At 36.6% G+C, this 27,023-nt stretch overlaps 1 protein-coding gene across 1 annotated transcript in view; it reads left to right on the plus strand.

The window, feature by feature from the left end:
* Positions 1–27,023, plus strand: part of LOC132129562 (excitatory amino acid transporter 5-like) — a 59,264-nt gene that overhangs the window by 20,367 nt on the left and 11,874 nt on the right. The window contains exons 3-7 of the mRNA XM_059541186.1: positions 19,739–19,954; positions 24,277–24,319; positions 24,594–24,828; positions 24,933–25,032; positions 25,784–26,017. Of these exons, the coding sequence (XP_059397169.1) occupies positions 19,739–19,954; positions 24,277–24,319; positions 24,594–24,828; positions 24,933–25,032; positions 25,784–26,017 (828 nt within the window). The remainder of the gene's footprint in view (positions 1–19,738; positions 19,955–24,276; positions 24,320–24,593; positions 24,829–24,932; positions 25,033–25,783; positions 26,018–27,023) is intronic.

Raw genomic sequence — 27,023 nt, forward strand, 5'->3', positions numbered from 1 at the left:
TTTTGCATCAGTTTGTCCATTGTAGAGTTCTTTTTGTCACCAGTGAAACTGAGGGATGGAAGTAAACCAGCCAGGTTACTCTTAGCCATTTTAGCATCCGTCTGATGCATTAGAGGAAGTCGATTTTAAGACTAAGAAACAAAATAGTTTGATGCAGTTTGGAGTGTTTACTGCTTCTTCAATTACCCTCTATGGTCTTTTTATAAATACCCTCTAATGACTTCTCTTGGTTGAAAATCTCTCTTGTATGTGAGCTTCTGACATGTAGTTAGTCTGTTGTAAGCCAGAAGTGCACTTGATGTCTTGAGACTGAAATGGCCATCATTTATTTGTTTGTTGGCATAAAAACATGTCAGATTGAACATAATTGTCTTCTGTTAAAATCAGTGTTGTGTCTGCTTGCGTGTTCACGGCCGCTTGATGAACTTTCAGCTTTTGATTTGGTGAGTTTTCAACAATATGGATCAATCTAGGACAGGGTCACTGTTTTTTTCTAAAACGGGCTGTTTACCAGCGGTCTGACCTCAGTAATGAAGCAAGATCCTGTCAATTATCCATCTGTAAGGAATACCAAATGCCCTGAGGGCTTTAATTAGTGGGAAACGGAAAAGTTTTCACGGATTGCTTTTAAATATGCATTACAAGTCATCAGACTGCATTTTGTTCTCTGTGTTCAATTTACAATTCACTCTTGGGGTTTAAAAGTCAGTTAATATTCAGTAATGTCATCTATGTAATGACACTGGCATTATCAAACGAGAACAAAATTTAAATTGAATTGAGCTGGAACTGAATTTAATCAACACTGAAATGATTTGAGCTGAAAAGTAACACTATTGTCTTCTGTAAAGTTGCTTATATCTGAATTGAACTCATTTCCTAATTGATTAACTTTATTGAAATTAACTGAAACAAACTGAGCTGAATAATTAAACTACATTTTGCAGAGCTGCTTTACATCTGAAATTGAATTAGCTTCCTCAGAAATCTGGAAAGAGAAAAAGATACAGGCAGAAACAGTAAAAGTGCATTATGTATCCCAATATGAAATGTACTTGACCTCTAATTTGCAGTGTAAGGGATGAATCCCTTTTAACTTCATATTGACTGGGTATTCAATAATTCAATCATACAATCTAATTTTACACAAAATTAGATTGTAAACAACCGTGATTAACAAAAAAAATTACATTTCTTTTTAATAATTCAGTATTCCAGAACTTATAACTGAATATATTGTGCAAAAAATGTATAAAGCAGAGCTATATTAATGATTTTATTGGTAAAATGTAAGATAGAAAAGTATCAGTTCATAGGAACTTCATCTGAAAACAAACTTTTTGTTGCCGGACCATTCATAAGAGGAGCATCTAAAACAGATCATGTTTAAACTGAAATGAACTATTGATTTAAATTTCTTTTTTTTTTCACTAGGCATGATTTTCAGGCTCTTTTATTCTTTCTTTCTGAGTCTGGTATTGATGAATATCTCCCAGGACATTGTGAGAGCCAGTAACTGATGCCAGTAAATCTGATTTCAAGATCTTGGCAGTTAAGCATTTCTAATCAAAATACGCCGATATGACGCATTTCCATAATCAACTTTGGTCTTGTAAACTGTTTAACAGGCAACATCTTTATCCATTCAGTAGATCTAATGTAGTCATTTGTTCTTAAAAGTGAAATCTATTTGGCACAACAATAAAAAAATAAAACAAAATGAAACTAAATATATTTACCAATCATGTCACCGATTCAGTACACAAAGCCTTACTATAGAAGTGCATAAGATTTTTTTCATTCTTATGTTGATCCAAATTAGCTTTCCTCTGTGCAACACACACACACAAACACACACAGACACACACACACACAGGCCTGGATTGGCTAATCGGGAGCACCGGGAAAATTCCCGGTGGGCCGGTATGTTTTTTTTGCTCCGAGGGCCGTTGTTGTCATGGCACTGGGTTGAAATATATATATAAATATATATTATAAGGTAACGTTAGTTAGGAGCAGTTCAAGATGCTAGCGACATTGCAAAACAACGTTGTTTGCAAACCACCGCTCATGTATCAAACTTTTTCTTGTAGCTCTTCAGCAGCAGCCGCCTCTAGTCCAGTTTTTCTGCTAACAGTCAAGAGCAAGGCCCAGTAACGTTACCAAGCTCCAGTCATGAGCCCAACACACCAGAATGGGCAGGTAGGATTGTCATTTAGAAGAACCAATAGTAATGAAGAGCCTACTCAATGAAAAATGCCCAAGATAATTAAAGGAGCATTGCGTAGGTTCTGAAATTTCTAACCGTTACTGACACCAGTGGCCGTTAGAGGAACTGCAGCCAGTCTCATAGTGGTTCTCAGTACGCATGCTCTTTTTTTTTTTTTTTTACTTACGAGGAGTGTCCGTGGGTGTCTGAATTGTGCTGGAGGCTGGTCGCTTCTTTCCATCCGCAGAGTCCATTTGAAAACACTATTGCCGCTGCTTACTATAGACGGTTTCAACGGCAACAACATAAACAAACGTTACTGCACATATGCGCTTTTGTGGCCCTAACTTAACTTCCGGTAGACTTCCAAATAGAATCAATAACAACAGCCAAGTCCCTCTAGAGTAGATTTTTTTTTGATAACAAACAAAATATGTTTGCTGTGTAAATCAGGTGGACTTGGTGAAAATGCAAATTAATTATTTCAAAGCAGGAGATGCATAAAGCGCGAGAAATAGAGGTTTCCCCAGTAACAGCAGTAAACAAAGCAAAGCTACGCTCACAAACGCTGCGTTATCAGGCATATAACATGCAAGTCTTCCTTCAGAAATAGTCATATAAAAACACCCGTGCCTCGTTTTGATATTTAAACATATAAATTGAAGGAATTATTATTATGATTAAACGTGCAGTACGTAACGTTACTCATGTTTATTTACAACAAAGCCCTTTGGAAAATCGATCAGTTTTAAAATCGTGGCGAGTCTTCAAAAATAAATAAATGTATGGGGAACACATCCCGCAGCACAACCACCTGAGGCCAACTTCAGTCTACTCATCACCTTGACTTTAACTGCGTTTGTAGAAAGCACTGCAGCCAGACTGATATACACAACACAGACCGGAAGTTAACTTAGGTCCAGGCGCGTGCGCCCGATGAAACCGTCTGGCTGGCGTGCCTTACGATTGTAAGCTCAAGTAGACGAGAACGCGCATGACGTCACATTTTGTGAATTTTCACGCCAATTCGGGCCCGACTCCTCCACAATTGAGCCTACAGGCTGATAGAGGCAACCGTGGTGGACAGTCGAGGTGTCATTCTTTTTTTTTCCATCATGGTTGGCTCATAAGTGTACAAATGAAAACTCTATCTTAAAGATTTTTTTTAAGTAAAAACCTCCACATAGCTCCTTTAATGATACCTGATGATTCAGCAATACATTAATGAAACTGAGATACTGTCATTAGAAAGTGCAATACATTTTATTTGGATATTTATGAATACTAAATCTTAAAGAAAAGAGATTCTTAGGGCCGTTTCATAGTCAACGCATCTGTACACATACGCGTCCCCGAGGCTACGCATCGTTACGCTTCGGCCGCCATTATGCGTTGGTGCGTAGCCAAATGTGTCGTCCTAGTTTTTGATACGCGACGTGCCGATACACGCAATACTATGCGTTGTCGGTGGGGGCGACATTGCAAGTATTGTACATTAATTCAAGTATATTGTGTTTACAGAAGAAGAGGAAAAATTATGCAAACTTAATGGCCCTATCTCTGCGTTGCCTTTGTTGCCGCCGATGTAAAATCAGCAACAGAATACACTCCTTTTCAGTTGCTGAATATCACGCGACCCGGCTCTACTAATATCACCCTGACTCTACTACCCCCTGTTGCGTGAGCGGTGTATTGCATACACGCATCGCCCGTGATGCTTGCGTCCACTGTTTAGACTATGAAACGGAGCGCGTCGCTCGCGTTGCTTGCTTGCGTTTCTCGCATTGACTATGTAAGGGGCCTTACACTATCCTGTCATTTACTGTTCTAATAAATCTTCACTGTGAAGCAAAACTTAGGCTATTGTTTTTGCACTGAATTGGAAATTATGATGTTTTTAAAAATACAATGAATTACAAGGCTGTAGGGAATTATATTCTGAGGTTTTAATTACATTATTTTAATATAGTCAGTTGTGAACTAAAGTGGGCCGGTCTAAGGCATGAAACTCTAGGGCTGAAAAGGAGTCCCAATCCGGCCCTGCACACACATGTTTGTTTTTGTGAAAAGTGGGTTCATCCCATAGGCGTAACGGTTTTTATACTGTACAAACTGTATATTCTATGGCCCTTCACCAACCCTACACCTAACCCTAACCCTCACAGAAAACTTTGTGCATTTTTACTTTCTCAAAAAAACTCATTCTGTATGATTTATAAGCGTTTTGAAAAATGGGGACATGGGTTATGTCCTCATAAGTCTCCATCTCCTTGTAATACCTGTGTCATACCCATGTCATTATACAGAGTTGTGTCCTGATATGTCACAAAAACAAGAGCACACACACAGACACACACAGACACACACACACACACACACACACACACACACACACACACACATATATATAAAGCAGCAAAAAACAGTGACTGTATCATAAATATTCAATATATGTGCATTGTCCTATGGATAAGCACAGCCTTGAGTAGGATTAAACTTTGAACCACATACAATTTATGTAAACACACACAAAATATGTCATCAGACCACATCTTCAAAGGTCTTTCAAGCTTTATAAAGAATTAAAACGCCCCATAATTATCCTAAAATAGTCCACACAGCTTGTGCATTCCTAGTGTTAGTTCTAGTTTCAGTTTTGTCTAAGGAGCAAACCCAAATCGACATCTTGACTATTAGAGTTCAAGTGAGAAGATGATTTATGAATGAATCTTTTTTTTTTTTTTGAGTCAAATCTTTTCATTACCAGTCTGAATGAGTTGTTTATTTGAACTCAAGTTCAGCTCACAGACTCATTGACCAAATATTTTAATTGAATAATGACTTAAACATCAGTCTGTTTTTCAAGTAAAGCCTTTGTATGATTTTAAATTAGTGGCATGAACCACTATTATGATTATTCTATGGTGCTTCTAGGTCTTTTTAGGATCTTGAAAGCATCAGCTTCTGTTAATTGTGTGCAACTGACATACCAACCAATATGCAGTTTGTGTGTGTGTGTATGTGTGTGTGTGCGTGCGTGCGTGTGTGTGTGTGTGTGCGTGCTTGTGCGTGCGTGTGTGTGTGTGTGTGTGTGCACATTTTTGTGACATATCAGGACATAGATTTATATTATGAAAAGGGTATGACTTAGGTATTACAAGGAGCATGTGACTTTTCAGGACATTACCCCATGTCCCCACTTTTCAAAACACATAGAAATCACACAGAATGGAGTCTACTGACAATCTGAAATAGCACAATGTTTCCTGTGAGGGCTAGGGTTAGGTGTAGGGTTGGTGTAGGGTGATAGAATATACAGTTTGTACAGTATAAATTAGTACTTTATTTATTTTGCATTAAAAATATTGAACCTGATTGGTTGAATAATCATTCTTTGAATGAAAATATCATTCTTTCTGACCAGTTCAGAAAATTTTATCCACACATGCTCAAACAATTCACAGCTTTTATTTCCATTTAGAAATGCCAGAAGAAGGGTGTTAAAACACACACACACATACATACAGAGAGAGAGAGACAGAGAAACTGTGCCTCATTTTGCAATAGAGGACATAGTTAAATGAGATGGAGAGCATATCTCAATAAATGTATTTATTTTTCCAGCATACTAAAGCCCATAATAAAACACGAATCAACACAGTTTGCCTAGCATCACATTTGCTGTATTGACTAACAATGTTTATGTAGGTATCAAATCTGTCAAAATCTCTTAACCAGTCACTGCTCTATTTGCCTTTAAATCGCCTTGCCAAGTTATACAGTAGATTCCACCGTTTTGAATAGTGATCGTTATTTCTAATGTACAGCATTGTCAGGCTTTTTTTTTTAAAAACAATTCATTTAAACAAGTCCAAACAACAACAGCATATTTATTTTATTTATTTTCGAGAAATGTGCCTTTCTTTCATTATTGGGAGAGTTTTTATGTTGTTAAGATTCGCATAGATATGCTGATCATCTGCGATCACAGCAGAGCTGAAGCACAACTCATGTGAGGACCAAAATACTAATTGAAATTCTAATAATTATTATTATTATTATTATTATTATTATTATTATAGGCCTAGCTAGACCTAACTTATGTTAAAAATTTATCTTTGTATACATTTTGTGAGACTTATCTGTTTTATGTTCATATAAAAACTGTTATAAATAAAATTATAAAAAAAAGAAAAAAAGAAAAGAAAAAGAGTGCTCTTTTTTAGAAAGATTTAAAGAAATAGTTCACGATTTACTCACTATGTCGGTCTGGTATGAAATCCTCTTGACCTTTCATTTAAAACTTACCTTTCTGACTCGAATAATTGTAATTATTTATGTGTGTGATTCCAATAAATGTGAAAGTGAATAAAAGTTTAAGATAAACGTTTTCCATTAATTTATCAACTCCATAGCTTAGTAACTCTATTGAGGTTATATATTTTATTATATATATACACTGTTAGACTTTGCCGTAATTTTACAGTAACTTACCGCAAAAAAGCCCTGTAAAATACCATTTATATTATTTACGGTAAACTACTGTAATATGCACTGCATTGTGGGTATTTTGTATGAATTTTACAGTAACTTACTGTATATGGTCATTTACAGTACTTTACTGTTTACGCAAAAGCAGTAGTGCTACTGTAAATGAAGAAGACAGATATCTATACATACAATTAAGTTGTATGCCTTTTTGTATGCAAATTGCCTTTGTCATTGTGTCCACAACTTGTATTACTCATAGGGCTATATGCATATTGTATTAATGTTTTAGGCCTATTAAAATGTCATATGATAATGTTTTATAGTTTTTTCCGTCTTGTTCTGCAGATGAAAATCATAAAATTATTCTCATTTCACACACTGGATGTTAATTTTAATAGTAGCATTTTCTCCAATAAAAACAACAACAACAACAATAATAATAATAATAATAATAATAAACGGAGCAGAAACAATAGGGTCCTCTCACCATCGGTGCTCGGGCCCTAATAATAATAGTAATCGACAGCTGGTTCCCATACAGGCAAATTAGGCATTTTTTGTTTTATTTTCATGCCAGGTATAAGAGCACAGGTGTGGTGATATTTAAATAACAACAATAATAATAATAATAATAATAATAATAATAATAATAATAATAATAATAATAATAATAATAATAATAATAATAATAACTTTGCTTAGACCTCACAAATTTTAAATTGTTGCTCACGTGCAAAGCCTGCGCAACAACCTGGCAGAATGTAAACTGATGTTTGTGTGACGTGTCGAGTGCGCGCAAAACTGACGTCTGTCAGAGTGGATGCTACTAGAAGCCAGCTTTTCTACTAGAAGCAAGTTTTTCTGAGGTAAGTACTTTTTACTTAACAAATTTATTTTATAAGTTACTTTTACAACGTAAACCATTACCAATATCAATTAAATATAGCTAAATTTATGAAGAAAGTAAATAATACAATCTAATAGGCTATTATTAACAGGACAGTCTGAAGGAACTTTTAGTTTTCCTCAAAAACTGCCGCTTTCATATCCCATTATGTCATACAGTTGACTGACTGCTTTTAGATGGACCCAATGTAGTATTTTCACAATGGTTTTCCGTATTTTTTAAGACCAGTTATGGTATATTTTACTCGTCATTTAAATGAATGCCGTTAAATGTGTGTGACGTTAGGCTATTTAAAGTAACGTTGGCGCGAATTCTCAAACGCACTCTGTCGCAGTCTCTCTCCCCCAGTCCACCGCAAGCAAGAGCACACTCAATTGATACTGAAATAATGTATTGGCGCAACAGATTTGGCAAGCGCTCCAGCTCCAGTGTATATTAGTGCTTATTTGTGTTCACTCTCTGGTGAATGGCAAATGAATCTTACAACGCATTTTGCAGCGGTGAGCATCAATGTAGCCATTCACAGACATAACGTTAGTTGTCTGGTCTCTTGAACGCAATGACCTATCAAAGGTGTTCAAGTTAGTCAGAATCTACTCACTGCTCACAACGCCATTTTAATTCAGTGCCGAATTATGTAGGCTCGCGAATCCTCTCATCAACAAAGTCTAGACACGATGTAAGAGGTTTATTGGACCGACAGCCAATTGAATGCTGCAAACTGTCTGGTTCACCGTGCGATTCACTCTGCACGTGACAGAAATATGACATGTTAAAATAGTAACGCTTTTAAAGCAATGTAAAGGCAGACCAATAGATTAATTGAAAAATATTCATTGAAAAATATTTTAGATATTCTATGCTGATTATTGGTAAAACTGATTTTCTTCTCCCTTTTTTCAGTGTTGATTGTCATCTGATTGTGTAAGTGATCCCAGATCTGTGATTTAACATGTTCATATAGTCATTACCCATGAATCATTGAGGAAAAATAATGTTTCTTCTTTTTCTCTTTTCCCTGTGTCATCAGGAGCTAACTACAGCCCAAAGGCTCTTTTAAGAGCCACAAGCACTGAGGATCTTTGGCTTTGTAAGTATGTTTTGACTATCAGTTCAGATGCATTAACATATTGTAATGCATAACTTAGGGCTTTACACTTACATTTCTTTTTAGGAGCACTTAGGTATTTTTTTTTATTTATTTAACCTTAATAAAAATTAAATAAAAAATAAAGTAAAACCCTGCCCTCTATTTAATATTCCGTTTCACATGGAAATACTTCACAACACTGGAGAAAAGTTGTTTGCAACTTTCTGTTCACTGGGACTTTAATGAGGCTCAGAAGGGGCATGAATGCATTTAAATGTATGATAACAATATGTTATGAGATTAATGTTTTAAATAGAAGGTTTTGAATATAGAAATATTAAATGATTTAAATAACTGAAAAAATACTTTAAAAATTAAACTAAAACTGCCAGTAGGGGACAGCAAGTCACTGTCTTTGTCACTGAACGATTCATTCAGTCAGTTCGTTCAAACGGCAGATTTATTCAGGAACAAAGCATGCTTTTTGAATGGGTCATTGACTCACTAGATTTGTTTGAAAACGCAGATTCATTCATAAACGAAACACCGCTGTGTAGTAGTGGGAAGTTTGGATCATTTTACTGACTCGGATATTTGAGTCTCGTTCAGCAAAATTAAAGAATCTTTTTCGAGTCATTTCGTTCATTTCAGAATAATATAAATAAAATGGCATGCAATGCAGCCAAAGCCAAATTATAAGAAACCAAAATGTTTTATTAATTGATTAGTTGTTGGGTCAATTTGTCCCTCCCGGTCAAATATTGCGAACTTTCTGCAAACAGCAACAACAATTTTAAGTTGTCAGTGCTGGCAAATGACCATGGTATAAGCGGGATTATCCATGGGTAGCTGTGCATTAAATGATTTAGGGTCATTTCGTTTTGGGTGGTTCTTTGCCTCCATGTCATTAAAATTGATAAATGCACAGGGCCGCTTTTAAAGATGACTACTATATGTGTTAACATTTAAGACCTGTGTTTGTTTTTAGATTCTTTGTCAGGATCAATCCTGAAGAGGGCACAAAGTGCACTGCAAAATTCGGTAAAAGCCGAAAGACAGGTGGAACTGTACAGAGAAAAGTTGCAGCCATCAACTCCCAGGTAGCAACATTCCTGCAGAGGCTTACGGAATTTGAATGGAAGACTGCAAATTAGGTAAGTTTCTAATGCAGGGCTGGACTGGGACAAAAATTTGGCCCAGACAGGCCACCACAATCAGTCAAACACCAAACACCAGTACACAATCTTTGCAGTTCCATTAAATATTTGTCCCTACTGTACTCAGGGTGCCTGTATGGAGCCAAAAGAGTCTCAATAAAGATAAATGCACACACTACATTCACATATGCACACACAGGATTCATACATGCACACACATGATTCATAAATACAAACACAGGATACACAAATGCGCACAAAATTTACAAATGCACACACAAAATTTAAAAAGCACAGAAGATTCACAAATGCATACAAATTCAGAAATGCACACAAAATTCAGAAATACACACACAATTCAGAAATGCAAACAACATTTACAAATGCGCTCAAGATTCACAAATGCACAGGACAAGATTCAGAAATGTATTTCTGATGCACACACACATATATCTGCTAAATGCTTGCGGTCTGTGAACTTCACTGCCTTTTTTTAAACAGGGAATGATCTGCAACCAATCAGATATCTCCCTTGTTTTAGCCAATCACAAGAACGCACTCCACGGGGGATTGTTTACTTATAAGCCAATCACATGAACACGTTCACACAGCGCGATATGCCTGTGGTGCAGCATATTATAGCCTACTTATTTATGAAATTGTATGAAAATACAGATGTTTAGATTACAATTCAGGTTTATTTATTATTATTTTTTACAAAATATAAATTTAAAAATGTCTCAATACATAAAGCCCAGTGACTGCAGAAAAAAAGTTAACCATGGATTCATAAATTTGCAATAAGCAATTATTTCATTTTATTGAAATATTTTAATGAAAGTTAAAAAAAAATTACACCTTTTTGAATATTTAAATATATCTAAATATTCTTTTGGATGCAATATAGAAGTCACTTTAATTATAATATTCGGTTCTTACATGAAGAGAGAGTCAGTGGTCCACTGCGAGAGGAAAGTGACTCTCCGACTGCGAAAAGTGGGTCTCCGGCTGCGTGAGGAAAGTGAGTCGTTCGCTGCGAGAGGAAAGTGAATCGTTCGCTGAGGAAAGTGAGTTGCTCTCTGAGTGAGGAAAGTGAGTCGTTCGCTGCGTGAGGAAAGTGAGTCGTTCGCTGCATGACTCGTGAGGAAAGTGAATCGTTCGCTGCGAGAGGAAAGTGACTCTCCGGCTGCGGAAAGTGAGTCTCCTGCTGCGCAAAGTGGGTGTCCGGCTGCGCAAAGTGGGTCGCCGGCTGCGTGAGGAAAGTGAGTCGTTCGCTGAGGAAAGTGAGTCGTTCGCTGCGAGAGGAAAGTGACTCTCCGGCTGCGCAAAGTGGGTCGCCGGCTGCGTGAGGTAAGTGAGTAGTTCGCTGAGGAAAGTGAGTCGTTCACTGCGTGAGGAAAGTGAATCGTTCGCTGAGGAAAGTGAGTCGTTCGCTGCGTGAGGAAAGTGAGTTGTTCGCTGAGGAAAGTGAGTAGTTCGCTGATTGGCTTATAAGTAAACAATCCCCCACGTGGGGTGCATTCTTGTGATTGGCTAAAACAAGGGAGATATCTGATTGGTTGCAGATCATTCCCTGTTTAAAAAAAGGCATTTGTGTGTCGAGCCAAGTCAGGGGAGTCTCAAAATTCACACACAAATGCAGTGAAGTTCACAGACCGCAAGCAGTTTGTAAATCAAGATATATGTGTGTGTGCATCAGAAATACATTTCTGAATCTTGTCCTGTGCATTTGTGAATCTTGAGCGCATTTGTAAATGTTTTTTGCATTTCTGAATTGTGTGTGTATTTCTGAACTTTGTGTGCATTTGTGAATTTTGTATGCATTTGTGAATCTTCTGTGCTTTTTAAATTTTGTGTGTGCATTTGTGAATTTTGTGCGCATTTGTGTATCCTGTGTGTGTATTTATGAATTATGTGTGTGCATGTATGAATCCTATGTGTGCATATGTGAATGTAGTGTGTGCATTTATCTTTATTGAGACTCTTTTGGCTCCATATGCCTGTGGATCCTTTAAAAGTCTTAATGTCTTAAATTTGTTAATGAAAAGATAAGGCCTTAATCAGCGTCAAAATGTCTTAAATCCAGGTTTCAAAGGTCTTAAAATGCAACCACAGAGAAGATTAACATTTTATTTGCACTTGTTGCTTTCTGAAATGTTAAATCCATGTCAATGCATTGCATGTTATGACTGCTTAAAGTTACTGATGCATTTGAGCAATAAAGAAATGTGGGTAAATGAGAAAAAGGCAAAATGCAAAAATGTAAGTTATTAAAATTGCAATAAACCATGCAAGATATCTCAATTTAGCACTTGCATACTGACAGGCAGCACTTTGTGCACACTCATTCGAAGAGTGAGCACACAGTCTGTCAACATTCGAGCACCCATTTCAGTTCTGTGCTTTTACAGATCAAATACACATATGTATGTGTCAAAATGCATGACCTGAATAGTATTCACGTAAGCCCAGAAATTGAATAGTCCACAATCATGTCTTAAGTGAACGTAAATAATAGGGAATGTAATGAATATCAACCTTCATATTCATCCGGAAGAAGGAGGCGGGAACCGGCGGACAATCAAAAACATTTTAATAACAAAATAAACACAAAACAGCGCACCAGCCCCTCACGGACGACTGGTGCGCATAAAATAAAAACCAAAACACAACTAAAAGCCCAGGCCTGGTCCTCTCTCGTCCTTCACTGTCGTCGCTCCAGTTTTATATCCTTCCATCTCCTCCATGGGCCTCGAGACCGGTGGGTCGAACAGGTGTAGTTCATCTCCAATCACTCCCCCGGCCTCGCTCCCATGTCCCTCGGCCCCGCCCCACTCGTCACATACCCCCATCGCCCCTCGCAGGCCGGGGGGTACTCCCGAGACTGCGCTCTACTCCCCCCCCCCCTCCCTCCGGGGCCGCTCACGGGGACCTGCGGGAACCTGGGGGTAGGACAGACGAGGCGAGAGAAAAGGAGATGGAAGGAGGAGCGACAGAGACGAGAGAGGGGAGAGAGGAAAAAAAAAAAAAAAAAATTCCGGTTCCCAGACGCACCGCTGCTCGGCCCTCCACCAGCTGGGCGATCTCCTCCGCGGTGCCTGGCGGTGGCACTGGACGGCCCTCGGCGGACGGCACGACACTCCTCCGCCGCCCGGTGGACGGCGACGGCTCCTCCGGTTTTGGGCAGCCGGCAGGAGTCCCCCGTTCCCTGCTCCTCCCCGTTCCGGCGGATGGCAGCAGGCTCCGGCCACCTGGCGAACGGCGCCGACTCCTCCGCTCCCTCACGGACGGCAGCCGTCTCTCCACATCGTGGGCGGCCGGTAGCGAGCTCGCCCGTCCCCGGCAACTCGCTCCAGCCCACCGCCTCGAGCGTCCATGGCGGCACACTCCTCGCCAGCTCGATGGCACCGCGGATTCACCACAGCGGCGAGGGATCTTCAGCAGCGCGTCCCTCCTTCTCCCGGGCTTCGGCACCACTGTAATGAATATCAACCTTCATATTCATCCGGAAGAAGGAGGCGGGAACCGGCGGACAATCAAAAACATTTTAATAACAAAATAAACACAAAACAGCGCACCAGCCCCTCACGGACGACTGGTGCGCATAAAATAAAACCAAAACACAACTAAAAGCCCAGGCCTGGTCCTCTCTCGTCCTTCACTGTCGTCGCTCCAGTTTTATATCCTTCCATCTCCTCCATGGGCCTCGAGACCGGTGGGTCGAACAGGTGTAGTTCATCTCCAATCACTCCCCCGGCCTCGCTCCCATGTCCCTCGGCCCCGCCCCACTCGTCACAAGGAAAAAATTGGATGCATGCAAGTAATTATTTTGGATCTGTGCATTCTGTCTTAAAGTAACAGTAGCCTATATACAGTATACTGATGCTGTTTGCCATTGCAATCAAACAACAAAAGACAAAGAGAATCACTCACTACTCTTGACCCGATAGCTTTACTATCCCCCCAAACCTCTACACAGTAGTAAGTGCTCTGGACAAGTGGACTTGTTGATTCGACTGGCACTCTTGGGATAATAGGTGGCAGTGGACTACAAAATCTCCATAAGTAGAAGTACAAGTAATATTTAAAGAAAAGCTCTGTTAAGAAATTAAATCAAGGTAAAAAGATAACTGTGAACTACACACCAATAGAAAAGCAAATAATTTAACCTTTTAAAGTGAAAGGTGGAGACAGATTGAGAAATGTGAGAATGATAATTAGGTGAAAGGATCACAGTTCTGCTATTTTTAATATAGGAAAATGTAAAGCGATAGTTGCATAGTGTACACTTACTTATTGTCTATTATGTGCATTTAAAAAACTCGACAATCTTTCCAAATTTTTACGAGAATCGTGTAATTCCTTTGCCCAAAAGAAGAGAAAGCTTTAAAAAAATAAAAAATATGTAATTTACTCACTCTTATGTTGTTCCAAACCTGAATGAATTTATTTATTCTGTTGAACATAAAAGATCATATTTTGAACAATATTGGTAACCAAATAGTCCTTTGAATTATATGGTATGAAAAAATTAAATACTATGGAAGTCAATGGGGACCTGTTCATTTCTTAGAGACAAAACATGTAAAATTCATATCACATGTGCGGTGCTACCAAATCTGGTGCTGGTGCTACAATCTGTAGAACTTGCTGTGTGAGTGTGTTACTCCAAGGATGTAATTGTTTTGTTTTGTTTTCTTTCTTTATTTATTTTCCCCTTTCTCCCTGTTTCTCTCTCTACTTCCCATATGCAGAAAGGAATTGATGCCACCTGACACCAGTGATCTGCTGTGATTGGAGGAGTGGAAGTTTGGAACTGTTTTGAAGTGTATTTTTGATTGTGAATTTTTTTTTATTTTATTTGTTTTGTTTTGTAACTTAGTTTTGTTTTAATTAGATGATTTGTTTATAATAAAATATTTTGTTTGACAAAAAAGCACAATAAACAATATGTTGATGTACATGGACTCAAGTCACTTTTTTTGGAATTTGTTAAATTCAATAGCATTAATGTAAAATATAAATATTAAAATATTATTATTATTAAAATAAAATGACTAATATACTGTTAAATGAAGGGAATCATACTGTAAAATGAAATCACGGTAAGGGCATCTTACTGTAAAATTAAATCACGGTAAGGGCATCTTACTGTAAAATTAAATTGCGGTAAGGGCATCTTACTGTAAAACGAAATCGGGGTAAGAGCATCTTACTGTAAAATTACATTGCGGTAAGGGCATCTTACCGTAAAACACATTTACAGGTAAGCTACTGTAAAGGGGAACTTACAGTAACTTACTGGCAATAGTGCTGCCAGTAAGTTACCGCAAAAATACGATAAAAAGTCTAACAGTGTATATATTTTATTCATTCATGTAGTAATATTTCATATACAATATATACATATTTATACATAGACACACACACATATAATACATATTTTATAATTTATATAATAACATTTTTTTTGTATAGATGGTAAAGAGAAAAATACATTGAGAGATTTGGTGATTATTTACTACTAGTCAGGATTTGTTGTTTTGAAGTCGACCCACTGAGGTGTACGATCAGCCACTGACTGCCAGACGATGCTGATGACGGTGCATCGGTTAATCTTTCTTCCCTCTCACAGGAAAAGAGGCCAGGAGCATTGCTCTCTGTGGAGATGTATGGGATGTAACATTTAAAAAAACACGAAAGGCATACATTTTCCCCTAAAAGTATATTTAAATAGATATAAATGGCTTATATCTTCTCTTATCCATCAGAAACATGCAATGATATTTAGAATTATGTCATTAATGCCATGCAAAGGCACAAGGTGTTTGCAAACATAAATTATTTGTTTAGTCTTAAGCAAGAAAGTACAACTTTGGGACATGACTCAACTTATGGGTTGTAAATGTATTGTCGTAGACCTTGAAAACTACATGTTGCATTGCATCAAAACGGAGGCCATTACGAAACATTATTTTGTACAAGTGCATAAACACTTTAAGCTATGCAAACTTTATTCAGCCATTGTTTTGTTCAACAATTCATGGAGATATGTGTGACATTCTCCACATAGCCTCATACTACTGTCATGACAGAGCAATTGTTTAAAGAGTTTTTAATATGCCTGAACGTTATGGCATTGCATTTTGTACACTAAATTAAATGTTTCATGTATTTAAAGGCCAATGCATAAGTGTAAAAAAATTTAAAGTGTTTGTGCAATGTTCCATTAAAGTAAATGGCACTCATAAATGCCAAATGTTATCATAATGCAGTGACATTCACGTATTTTGAAGTGTAATATTAAGAATAAATTGAACATATGTTTCATATTTCTAATGATGATTATTTCCTCTCCACTGATGAGGGTCGGTGAGGTTCAAAGCTCACCCTGTAAACAGGAGCAGATAAAGAGAGAAACAGATTTGATATTTCCTTAATAAATCCATCAGCACGCAAGTCCAGATTGAAACGTCACCGCGGCTAGATATGGATTACCCACAATGCTCATCAGGCTCATGACCTTGAACAATAGGATGGACCACATGCAAACATGCCCAGCTGTGCCATGTTAGCGTCGGAATGTGAAGGTCAGATCTCAGCGGTGATCCTAGAAGAATTTAAAATGTATTCACACTTATAAAACACAGCAGTCTATTATGGAAGAATATTTCTGCCATGGAATAAAAAGTAAAAATTTGAATTGTGAATTTGCAATTAAAAAGTCAAAATTGCAAGATATAAACAGAATTATAAGAATTGCTCTGAGGTATATCTCACAAATCTGACCTTTTTCTCAGAATTAATTGAAGTCTGCCAAGGAATAAAGCAAATAAAAACATTTATTCTGAATTTTGTCCCCCAACAGTCTTAAATTACTTATATATAGGTGTGGTTCAGACCCTGGTTCTCAGTCCCACTCTTGATGTGTATATTCAGTGACACCATGACAAATGTTTCCCACTTTGACTTTTAAGTTATTTTGTGTATGTAGCTCAGGCCTTTGGCTGAAAGGGATATTGTCACTAACAGCTGCTGAGGCGTCCAAGGGGCAACTTCTATGGCTACGCAATAGGTTTGGTACTAAGTGCTCGCCTTGGTACTTGGCATGCATTCCCCTCAGCATGGCAGCATGGGTATTTCGTTCCCCATAGCGAATGCTAGAGGACACAGTTCGAGTTCCCTCATAAGGGAACATCTCAGGTTACGCATGTAACCATGGTTCCCTGATAAGTTAACAAAACACTGCGTCCTCTTTTCCTGCCATGATTTGGATGCAAGTTGATGACATATTTTCCCGGCGTCCTTTTATACTGTGGTCGCACTCATAGTGATGTCACAGGCTGTCGCCCATCCAATGTTATTGTTGTGTTTAGACATGTGCTTCAGACACCGATCACGTCGAAGGTGCTCCCCATAGACATTTTGCTCCTGGCTTTGAATCTTTTACTGAAGAATGTGTAAAATGCTTATGGAACAAGAAAAAAAAATGTTTTACAGGATTTACAGCAAGCATTGGAATAGTGTTTTAGGTTAAATTTTACCAGCTACTGCACATAAGAAAATAGTAAATTGCAAAACAAATAAAATTGCTCTTGCACTGACCCAAAATTGCTGCTACAATGACCCGAAATTGGTGCTTATTCACTATAAAAAATTGAGTTAACTTAAAAAAAAAAATAAAGCAACCAGCTGCAAAGCATTTTTTTTGTTTATTCAGCTTCAGTGGATGAAGGATGCTGTGCCAAAACATATGAAAGTTCACTAAAACTACTTGTTTAAGTTGAGCGTGCTACTAGTCAAACATTGCAGCTGGTTGCTTTAATATTTTAAATTGAATCACCTACTTTTTTTCCTATTTAAAGGTATAACTTTAAATCTTTTATCCATATATTCATACATGCTCCTCACATCATTTAAAAATACAAATGCATGTACAATTACAAACCATACTGTATATATGACACAAGATTGTGTCATCATTACATTCAGTTTAACAATATACAGTTAACGTGGGTATACTTTATCATTCAGCTGATCTGTACTAATATGTTAGGTAATATCATTGGTACAACCTATTTTAGAAGCGGCTGAAATTACAACTGTCTTTACATAGGCCTATATTTAATCATAATTATTGTTGTAGTCGCTGGATATTGGTAGGGACATGTCCCTATATTCTATGCCCTTGCCTTACTGTATGACAGCTGTTGACTTGTGAGACTGTAAGCAGTGCAGGACAAAATGTATACTAGAATGAAACACAACTGAGAGCTCAGTGCAGTGTCCTGAGGTTTAAGGGAGCAAGATATTGCTATGCAGTTGCTAGGTGCTTTCTTACTAGTCCAATTCAAAGGATATAATATAAAATATAGATATGAAGGACATCCACATGTATGACTGTACAACAAAACATTACTCTATTCAAAATAGACTAATATTGAGAAAAGAAGCCATCCAGTGCAGGAAAATGACATCATGTAAATGCGAAACAGCTATGTTTCTGCTGCATTCATTAATATGTAATCGTGGTTGATAGAGCAGCTGTTTAGAGGGCACCTTCTCTATCTCTCACGTTAATCTGACAGCTTTTGTGTGATGACTGACTGACTGCTCATGTTGTAGTGAGATTTAGCTCTGTGCCCAGAGAGATGAGTACGTGGGGACGACAGCATTGGGCTATTTATAGGTGCATGAACTAGTCCAGTTCAAAGGCCTTGAGAGGTCAAATTAAAATGTGTTCAGCTACAAAATAACATCAGCTTGTGCAGTGGGATAAAACCATGTAATTTTATCCATCAAATCATATATATTGTTATATAAATATATACAGATAATAAAAAATTAAGTGCATGAGTATGAAGTCATATTTCTTAAACAATTTGTATTAATATAAATGTCAAGTAATTTTTTTTTTCAGCATGGATGCATTAAATTGATTCAAAAGTGACAGTAAGGACATTTATTATGTTACAAATGATTTCTGTTCCAAATAAATGCTGATCTTTTGAAACTTTTGAATAAAAAAAATTATAATGTTTTCTCCAAAATATTTTCTCCAAAAATGTTCAACATTGCTAATAATCAGAAATGTTTCTAGAGCAGTAAATCATCATATTAGAAGGATTTCTGAAGATCATGTGACACTGAAAACTGGAGTAATGAGGCTGAAAATTAAGCTTTTAATTTTAAATTCTAATAATATTTCAGGATATTACTATTTTGACTGTATTTTCAAGCAATAAATGCACACTTTTAAATAGTAGTATATACACACACACACACACACCCATCAAATTAGATTTCATTGTATATACATAAAAAGCATATTAAATGCAAGTAAAGTGTCGGTTTAAAATGGGTTTTGTGAAACTAAATGTTAAAATATGGATGAGACAATGTTCCATTCTCATTCAGCTTAACAGATACTGTATATTTATATGTAAAAATGAAACAATCATTCTGTTAAAATACATGTACAAGGAAAAGTGATCATACTAAATTATAATACATTATGACTGAGTAAAAACTGACAATTGGATAAAACCCAATGGTTTGAAGGACAGTGGTTTAAAGATTGGTAAAGATTTAAAAAGAAATAACATTTAATGTCATCTAATGTAATCTAATTGTCATTGTAAATATGCCTGACATGAGTATTTCATACAGTATATGAACTATTTTTACACTGATTTTAGCGTGTGTCCTCTATGCTTCTATGCATAAAAGTCATTCTTTTTTGCTCAGAAAAAAAAAATTAAATTAAACAGGACACATTCTAATGTATGGGCAATAAAACTATGTTTATAATGTATTCAGTGTTTATTGTTTTGATTCTTTTCATCTTTATACACATGAGCATGTCTCTGTCTGCTCTCCATCAGTCTGATGTCAGGTCTGGCTGCGCTGGACGCCAAGTGTTCCAGTCGGCTGGGTCTCATCACCGTCTCTTACTACCTTTGGACCACATTCCTGGCCGTGGTGGTGGGAATCGTCATGGTGTTAATCATCCATCCGGGGGGAATGGCACAGAAGGAAGACTCTGAGGACAGCGGGAAACCCATCATGAGCTCCGCTGATGCTCTGTTGGATCTCATACGGTCAGACGGCCCTCATCGTCCTCCTAGACAGCATAGAGAGAAAACAGAGGCACTGCTCACAGGGAGAGTTCACCCAAAAATGGCAACTGTGCCACCATTTATTAACGCTTATTGAAAGCACTAACTGAAATGAAATGAAATACACACACGTATATATATATATATATATATATATATATATATATATATATATATATATATATATATATATATATATATATATATAAACATGTTACTTATTTTATTTCAGCTATATGCAGAGGCAACATTTGTAATTTCATTTAGTTCACTAAAATGACTAAAACTAAATAAACTAAAACTACTACCAAAGGGCGTCATGCACATTCGAAGTGAGGGGGGACGTGCCCCCTCAGATTTCTGAGCCAAGTGGATTTTAAATGCAGCTTCCAAACGACAACAAAAAAAAAATTGCAGAATATTATTTTTTTATATATTTGATACAATCACAGCGGTGTGATTAGATCGTTCAGTGCACAGCATCAGCTGCTAAATTCAAATCTGCATTCGCTGGCTGGCGCTGAGCCAGAGACAGACGCGTTCGTACAACGCTTCATGATAACCAATCAGAAACTATTCTGTTGCGCTTATGGATGCAATGGCCAATCAGAGACGTCCAGAAGAGTCATCACTGAAACGCAGTGTTTTGTTCACTTGCTTGCTGACTGAATTATTTAGCGAATTCTCTCATCAGAAACAACAAAAAGTGCAGATGTGCGTACGAATGTAAGTAAGATATTCGTTTCACAATGTAAAGTGCTTCAGTGATTTTAATGGGAGTTTGAAGTGCCTGAAAATTTTACATTAAATGCAAATTCAGTCATTAATTCATTACATTTATATAGCGCTTTTCTAGGCACTCAAAGCGCTTACATTGTCAGGGGGTATCTCCTCATCCACCACCAGTGTGCAGCATCCACCTGGATGAATGACTTATACAACGCCCCCCCCCCAAATGTGCCCCCTCAAAAATCATGAATGCATGACGCCCCTGACTACTACAATACATAAAAATCAATGAAAACTATAAAAAAAAACTACTAAACTACTAAAACTTTCACTAAAATTAAAATGAAAACAAATTATAAAAATAAAAAGTAATTGAAAATATTAGAAAAAATTAGGACAGTATCTCGACACAAAATCTTTTCATTTCATTTCATTACAAATTTCATACACAGTGTTTTTTCAAAGTGGATCAAATGGTTATAAGAAATAATCATACTGTAAATAGATCAGAAATAATTTTAATAGTGATCAATTTAAAAAAAAAAAAAAAAGTGTCATTTTAAAATTCAATTCAAAATATTAACACAGACTATATTAGTATATTCGTTATAAATAGTACCTGTCAATAAAAATAGAATTTGATTTCTAAATTTCTATTAACTATCGGGCTGATGATCAGTAATAAATCACATTAAACCATTATCACAGATATAATCTCCAGCTAACCGGATTATGTTTAAATTGAAGGTACTACAGTCAGAATCTCATATGACCAGTTTGAGAGCACTTGAGTCTCTAACATCAATCTAACAACACACATCTAGTGCTTGTGCTGAAGCATTGGGAATCTATCTGAGTGATCTGATAAATGCACAGTGACACTAAAATGTCTTTGGACACCGCATGCCATTGCATTAGATAAAAACATTTGCCACTAATGACAAATAAACACAAAGTCACACAATACTGAGCATCCTCAACGCTACATCTACTGTTTCAGGATTTCAAACCAAGCAAATGTGTATTTTTTGTTTGAAAAGTACTTCTATACAGTAAATTATTTTAGTTTTCATATTTTGTTATCCAATGCAATTGTACAGTATATTTAAAGTGTCCACATGCATTTCGAAGCCACTTTATTTGAGCTCAGCATCACCCAACTGGTCAATATCTGTGTCATTCATGCTAATGCATGTTTTTAGCTTAAGGCCAGGAAGCTACGTAACTAAAATAAACTGTTTCATAACTCAAATTACACTCCATCAGCTGAAGGTCATTTCATTAGAAATATAATTGTTGTTTGTGTCATCAGAGCCTTTTAAAAGACCCTCAATACGGTCAGAAGCCTCATCTGATGGCCGGATTATTTGGTGGAATCATTTCTTTAATGCAAATGACTGTTAAAAATGCATTGCCACGTCACAGTTCATTCCAGTGCGTCCAATCAATTTGACCTATTAACAAACACTTTTATTGAAGACCACTTGTCACATAAATCTCCATTTCTATAAGGCCATTCTGTAAAGCCTGTGTTAGTTAGAACGATCACTAAAATTAACATTCTCTCAAACTCAGGATGTGCTATCAATGTTCAAGTTAACTGATTCCAAATTGAATGTAACATCTCATGCTTCCTGACCTCATATCGTCCAGTGAGTTCATTAGAACGAAGACCAGATTAATAACATCATCTGCTATCCCTCGCTTTCTCTAATAGCTTTAAAATGAGCCCCTTATTACCCAGAGAACATGTGTGTCGACTGAACACATTAACGTGTGGATTAATGAAGCTGTTTGACTGATAGCAGAGAATGACTCAAACCACCTGAAGATGAGATATTGAGCTTTGTTATAGCCAACGATATGCAAAAGCAGATTAATTGCAGGTTACTTGGCTAACAAAATTTTCGAATGTTCAGACAAAAATTAATTTGTAGTAATAAGCAATAATGTAAAAAAAAAAATATATATATATATATATATATATATGTATATAAAGACTGTCCATAAATATACAAACCTAAGGTCTTGTCATAATGATGTTATTTGGGAGAGAAGCACATAGGAATGTTGTAATTATTAGTGACTTTTGACTATTAATCATTTAGTGTAGTTGGTACACATTTTGTGCACTAATGATGAAAAAACACCATAAAGCCTGCCAAAAACACTACTTACTCCTTTTAATAGCTACATAAGCATAACAATGAAAGAATAAAGTACACATTTAACATGAACATGTTCTTTATGTTGTTACATTGTAAAAGCAAAACAAAGAAATAAAAACCTGCATCCACAAAAAAAAAACTCAGCCACTAATGCACAGAACGAACAAACCTAAACTGATGCAAAATGCATGAGCACAGATATTTTCCATTATGAAAAAAAACACTGTGTGCACAAAAAAAGTAATGCAAAATGCACGTGCATCTGCTTTCCATTCAGAAAAAAACTTGCGTGCATGAAAAAAAATCCCATGCACTAATTCACAGAATTAATGAACATATGCATAATGCATAAGGAAAGCTATTTTCCATTGAGAAATAAGAACTTGCATGCACTCAAAAAAATAAAAATACCATGCACGAATACACAAACAGATGCATATTGAATTCACACAGCTGTGGTTGTGCATTATGTAGGTAGCATCTATTTTCAGATGCAGCATGCTGAGAGTCTTGGAATGTAGAACTGAGAGTTCAGTATAAACATTTCATTTAAATTCCATTAGAGGAAAAATTCATTGGGTTCTGCTGTTTTCCTTCGACAGTTCCAGTGCTTTATGACTCAGTGTGAAAAGGCCACACGAGCTGGGCCAGCTTTAAGTAGACCCCAACCAACAGCACATTTGCATCCTATTCAATCATTACAGTATCCGCCTGCAGGAAACTCAACCACCTATTAACACAGAATATTATCTTGATGTGAATAGTGAGCTGGGACCATATGGCACATCTGATCCAGCTCCAACTGCTCTTGCATGCACAGATTGTGTTTGGATGTTAATGAATGAATATCATCCTCTCATACAGCACTATATGACTATACAACCAATCCAGGGGTGATCTCATTAGTTATCATAGGTATTTGTATCTAAAGTACACACAGATATTCATTTACTGCTGTGTTGTGTGTGTTTTTCTAAAGGTTCTTATTCCATAGAAACCAATGTATAATTGGTTTCATAAATACATGCTTATTTGAGATTAGGATGCAGTTTTTTGCACTGAAGTACGTACCTCAAAAAACTGGCACAGAATTGAATTCACCCCGTAATGATTAATGAATTATTTTCAACATCCTTCAACAGCAGGAATTGTATTTCTCAATAAGTATTTATTGGCTTTTTTATTAATGTGGAGTTTTTCAGACCTTTTGACAAAAAAGTAAAATGATAAAAAAAATAAAATGAACAGTTGCACACATTAAGGAACTGGTAAGGACAGTTTACTATAGGTTAATATAAGTTGCGTACATTAAACGTTTTAAGGAAAGTCCTATTGAGAGTATTCAGCGCAGTTCAATGCTACTCTATGCACGTATATAACTGTGATATATTTTATGTCCCCAAACAGAAACATGTTTCCAGCAAACCTTGTTCAAGCCACTTTTCAACAGGTAAGAATCCACAGCTAGCCATGAATAATAAGTCATCCTGCTTACTATACATGTAAGGAAAAACTGACAACAATCAACTGAATTAATGCATATATGTAAAAGCATTAACGCACATTAACAATGAGCGCCTGGAATGTAATAAGCATGGGCAGGTTAGTTGTTTTTCAATCTGAATTACTGAATAAATGCATTTGAGGAGCTAGCTCTGATCACACAGTGCTTGACAACCTGAAGTAAACTAAAAAGAGATTAATTTTGTGTTTCTTCTCTTTAGTATCGTACCAACAGTGTGCCCATAATGAAAACCCCCAAGACAACAGTGGCCACCAGTCTAACAGAAACCACCACTCGCCGCGCTCTAATCTACGGGATTCAGGATGATAACGGGACGGACATCCAGAACTTCCAGCTGGATCTGACGCCGCCTCCTGATGTGGTGATGCGGACGCTTCCAGGCACCAGCGAGGGCATGAACGTCCTGGGGATCGTCATCTTCTCTGCCACAATGGGTGAGAATTTCGGCACAGAGACTACAAATGATATTTGACAATAAACATGCTAATATTTTTAAATCGCTTCTCACATTTGCACATCGCTGCTAATTTTTGCTAAGGCATAATGTTGGGGAGGATGGGTCCTAATGGCAGTGCTCTGGTCAACTTCTGCCAAAGTCTCAATGAAGCAGTGCTGAAAATTGTCGCTATTGTCATCTGGTAAGACTATATATATATATATTTAAATACTGAACCTTGAAACAAAATATTAAATTGTTTGGGGGGGAAATTGTTTATGACTCATATAGTAAGATATATTGAGAGTATGGAGTTCAAATTCAGAATGTAAAAAGCATAAGATTTATTCAGAGGCCCAAACTGAGCAAAGAAATACACAATTTGGTGTAGATACTAATATTTATATGGACAAGAAGTCAGATGAAATTCTGATTGCTTGTAATGTAAACTAATGGGATCTTTTTAAAATGACATAAATATCAGGCAACCCCTTTATATTTTCTTTGTAAGATGTTTAGCTTCATAATCAAAACACATAATGCAATGCAATACAATGATGATTGAGAGATGAACAAATAAGCCTGATATTTGTTACTAATATCTAATTTTTCTAAAAAATGATGCCTGGATAATCAAGGAAAGCTAAACTGCTTCAGTCCAGTAAGTGCTCATCTTGAAATATTAATAACAATGGCAAAGTTATTCTTACATTATAAACATCAGTAAAAAAAAATCATGGCAAAAAGACCCATGAAGCACAATATTTGTACATTTACACTAAAAGGCCTTTTGCTTGCTAAAAGTGCATAAAAGATCATTCAGACCACAGAAGGCATGTAGTAGATTGTGAGCAACAGGGTTTTACAGTTTTGATAATGCGGATAATTTAGGTAGAAATTAAGGTTAGGCAATAAAGTGTAAGAGGATATTTAGTTAATAGTTTGCTGTGCAGGTACTTCCCATTCGGCATTGTGTTTCTGGTGGCCGGGAAGATCCTGGAGATGAGCGACCCGTCTGCGATGGGGAAGAAGTTGGGCTTTTATGCCATCACTGTGGTGATGGGCCTCATTCTGCACGGCCTCTTCATCCTGCCCAGCATGTACTTCTTCATCACAAAGAAGAGCCCAATCGTCTACATCCGAGGAATCCTGCAGGCCCTGCTTATCTCACTGGCCACGTCCTCCAGGTACAACACACACAAACACACAAAGCAATCATATTCATATGCATATGCATTGTGCATATTCATCCTGTCATTCAGATGCAAAATCCCTTTAACTAACGAACAACTACTTTTAAACTAAACTAAACTCAAATTTAACACCATTTCTGGTGGCAGAAGACCAGAAAACTTAGTGTTAACAAGAAATTTGATCAATTCCTCTGGTGTTTTATTTCCTGGTTTGATTAATAATATCAACATTTTTAAATAGATGCACACTAACATTTAAAAGTTTAATATTGTTTAATGCTTTTGAAAGAAGTCTCAGCCCGGCTGCATTTATTTAATCAAAAATTCAAGTAAAAAAAACAAAACAATAAACAAACAACAACAAAAAAAAACAATTAAAAAAAACAGGAAAATTGTGAAATATTTTTTATTTATTTATTTTAGCTGTATTTTCAGCATCATTATTCCAGTCTTCAGTGTCAAGTGATCCTTCGGAAATCTTTCAAGGTCAATGTCATCTTGCTGAACGCAGACTTTTGAATAGTTGTCTAAATATTAAGCACTTCAGCTCATTATTTCCATCCTGTTCATTTTCTTGCTTTTGTGCAAATAATCAAGCTAGATTTTATAGAAATATATCTTTAAATTACACAACAACATTTATTTTACTCAATAAACAACATGTTTCTCCCATCCCTGGGACAGGAAAATACATTAGGCTACTGTATAGAGAGAAAGAAAAAACAGCATTAATATTGCACAAGCTTGCATCCCTATGAAGAATTACATACTTTTACCCTTCTGTCAAAGTCATTATGCCAGTAACTATAGTCACGTTGCATCTACTAAAAAGAAAAGAGCCAACACACAATGCAGGATATTGTGTCAGTACAAACAGACTTTTGTGTGAAGCTTTGTTGTTATATTAAGAGAAGCTGTTTCAACAGGTTGAGAAATATCTTAGGTCTCGCAGAATTTGCACACCTTTATTAGCATTTTCTACTCTTATTATGGCAATAAA

This window comes from Carassius carassius, chromosome 46 (assembly GCF_963082965.1).
Source record: "Carassius carassius chromosome 46, fCarCar2.1, whole genome shotgun sequence".
Classification (NCBI taxonomy): domain Eukaryota; kingdom Metazoa; phylum Chordata; class Actinopteri; order Cypriniformes; family Cyprinidae; genus Carassius; species Carassius carassius.